This window comes from Macrobrachium rosenbergii, chromosome 53, assembly GCF_040412425.1.
Source record: "Macrobrachium rosenbergii isolate ZJJX-2024 chromosome 53, ASM4041242v1, whole genome shotgun sequence".
Taxonomy (NCBI): Eukaryota; Metazoa; Arthropoda; class Malacostraca; order Decapoda; family Palaemonidae; genus Macrobrachium; species Macrobrachium rosenbergii.
In genome coordinates, this window is record NC_089793.1 from 58515636 (window position 1) to 58518282 (window position 2647).

A 2647-nucleotide genomic window follows, 5' to 3' on the forward strand; every position below is an offset into this window, starting at 1 on the left:
CCTGGGAAATGATTCACTGAAGCCTTCAAAATTGCAACTTCACCTGACCAAATGCCACCCTGAGTATGCTAGGAAGGAAAAGGATTTTTTCAAGAGGAAAGCTGATGAACTGAAGAGGCAAAAACTTGATGCGACTGGTAGCTTCCAAGAGAAGAGAGGGAACATCGTGGAAGCATCATACAGAGTGGTTTATTTAGTAGTACGGAAGAAAAAAACCACACACAATTGCTGAAGAATTGATCCTACCATGTGCAAAAGAAATGTTTAGACTGGTTCTTGGAGTAGAAGCAGCACAGAAACTAAGTGATGTATCTCTTTCGAATAATACTATCCAGTGAAGAATCAGGGACATGTCAGATGATGTGAAAGATCAAATTATTGAAGAGATACTTCCCCCATTTTTGCTATACAGGTCGATGAATCCACTGATGTAGCAATGGCGTGCCAGCTGTTGGTATAATGACGATACCTGTTCAAAGGCATAATCAAGGGGGAATTTCTTTGCTGTCAGAATCTTGAAACGTCAAGTATGGCCACTGATGTGATGAATGCTGTGTCATCATTTTTTGACAAGCATGGTTTGAGTTGGAATAATCTTGTTGGAATCACAACCGATGGAGCTCCAGCCATGCTTGGGTCGAGGTCAGGTTTCCAAGCAAAAGTAAAACCCAAAGCACCAAATGCAGTTGGTGTACACTGCTTCATTCATCGGGAGGCTCTGGCTTCTAAATCGCTTCCTTCTGGGCTCCTCACAATTTTCACTGGTATTGACAAGGTCGTGAACTAATTGAAAAACCCTGCCCTCAACACGAGACTGTTCCAGCAACTGTGTCATGACATGGAATCCGAACATAGTTTCTTGCTCTTTTATACATCCGTCAGGTGGTTGTCAGCAGGGAGATTTTTGTCCCGCTTCTTCTCTCTTTGCCAGGAAGTTGAAATGTTTCTTGATGTACAGAAAAAATGTGACCTGTTAGAGATATTGAAATCAGAACACTTTGAGCTCCGCCTTGCTTATCTTGTGGACATATTTGAAATCTTCAACCAGCTGAACTTGAGACCCTAAGGAAAGGATTCAAACTTGCTCAGCCACTGTTACTCAATACATGCATTTTGGCCAAGTTGGAGCTGTATAAGAAGAGAGTGAGTGTAGGAAAATTTATGATGTTTCTATCATTGAATGAAGTTCTTGCTGATGGTCAGCTTTCAAGTACCTTGTCCAAGGAAATCATGGATCACTTGTCTCAGCTAGATGATGAATTTCGCCGTTACTTTCCTGACTTAAGCACTCAGCATGCAGGAATAGCAAAAAATCCGTTCTTATGTCTGGTTGATGATGTGTTAGAAGATGCACAAGAAGAGTTCATTGAGCTTATTCACGATTCAACGGCCAAGAATGTGTTCCAGTCAAACTCCTTGTCTAGCTTCTGGTGTTCAATGATGGAATGATATCCAAAAATAAGTGATCTGGCAGTTCGAGTTCTTTTGCCTTTTGCTTCAACCTACCTGTGCGAAAGTGGGTTTTCTTCATTACTTGCAATAAAAAAACAAAATCAAGGAACAAGCTGTCTGTGGAAGATGACTTGAGATGTGCACTGGCTGCCACTGAGCCAAGGATTGAGAAATATAAAGTGACATACTTTTTTGCAACCAATGAAAAGTTTCATTCACTGCTGTTTTTGTGATTTTTTTTGTGTTTTATTCATACATGTGCTTTATTCATACAGGTTTTGTGATTTTTTTATTCATACATGTGCTTGCAAGCTCAAAAATAGGGCAAGTATTATAAAGATAGTTTTTGCGTAAAATACCGACAACTATAACAACAATAACAACATTTTTCCTATGTATTTTACTTAAATAAAAAAGTGCTGAACGGAATGTTTTCTGATTTCATATAAATAGGCCTACAGCTTAATCAGCATAACAATGCAAGGCATTTTACACGAATATATTCATTTTTTGCAGAAAAATCTTATTAATTTTGCTGGCTTAACCTATTTCGTTGTAGAAAAGGGGGAACGGGACAAAAAGGGTTGGTAACCATTGCGCTAGAGAATAAAGCAGAATTTGACCGTTCGCTGAAAAAACATATGGTTGCAAGTGTAATAGTGAAGTTCGGAAAATTGATAAATTGTGAACATCATCTTTGTTACGCACAGGGTATACATCTTGCGGTGTGTGATGTTCTTTATAAGAAGATCTCAGGCAATGTAAGTGACGAAGAGGAGACTGAGAGTTGCTATCAGGATTTTGTCACAGTAGTTGATTTTGAAACTGAGGAAAATTCTTTTCTGGTAACAATGGAAGTTATTGAAAGAATTTGTGATGATCATGAGAATAACACCGAAACCGTTAATGTCTCCGAGGCTATTGCTATGGTATGAAAAATTGTGAAACTATTTAGGAAGTCACCATTAAGAATGAAACTTTGCAAAACTGAAAAGTGAGCATAACTGTGAAAAGATGTTAATTTTAGACCTAAAACTAGATAGAATAGTCTCTTGGCAATGCTTGCCAGATTTCTAGAAATTAGATCAGCAGTTGCCAAAACTCTAATAGACTACAAAGTAAAACTTGACATCAGTGAAAGAGAATGCGAAGTATTAAATGATAATGTGATAGCTTTGCATCCTGTAAAAGTCGG

General features: G+C 38.3%; 1 protein-coding gene across 1 annotated transcript; it reads left to right on the forward strand.

The window, feature by feature from the left end:
* The first annotated feature begins 529 nt into the window (after positions 1–529).
* On the forward strand, positions 530–1449 carry LOC136834174 (zinc finger BED domain-containing protein 5-like). Its single transcript, XM_067096439.1, has 2 exons — positions 530–764; positions 1049–1449. The coding sequence occupies exons 1-2, from the start codon at positions 530–532 to the stop codon at positions 1447–1449; spliced, it is 636 nt and encodes a 211-aa protein (XP_066952540.1).
* Positions 1450–2647: the final 1198 nt, after the last annotated feature.

Bases quoted from the DNA above. Each gene is read 5' to 3' on its own strand.
- LOC136834174 (XM_067096439.1), top strand. From the start codon at position 530: ATGGCCACTGATGTGATGAATGCTGTGTCATCATTTTTTGACAAGCAT. The intron at 765-1,048 runs GTATTGACAAGG...ATCTTCAACCAG, and splicing joins GCTCCTCACAATTTTCACTG to CTGAACTTGAGACCCTAAGG.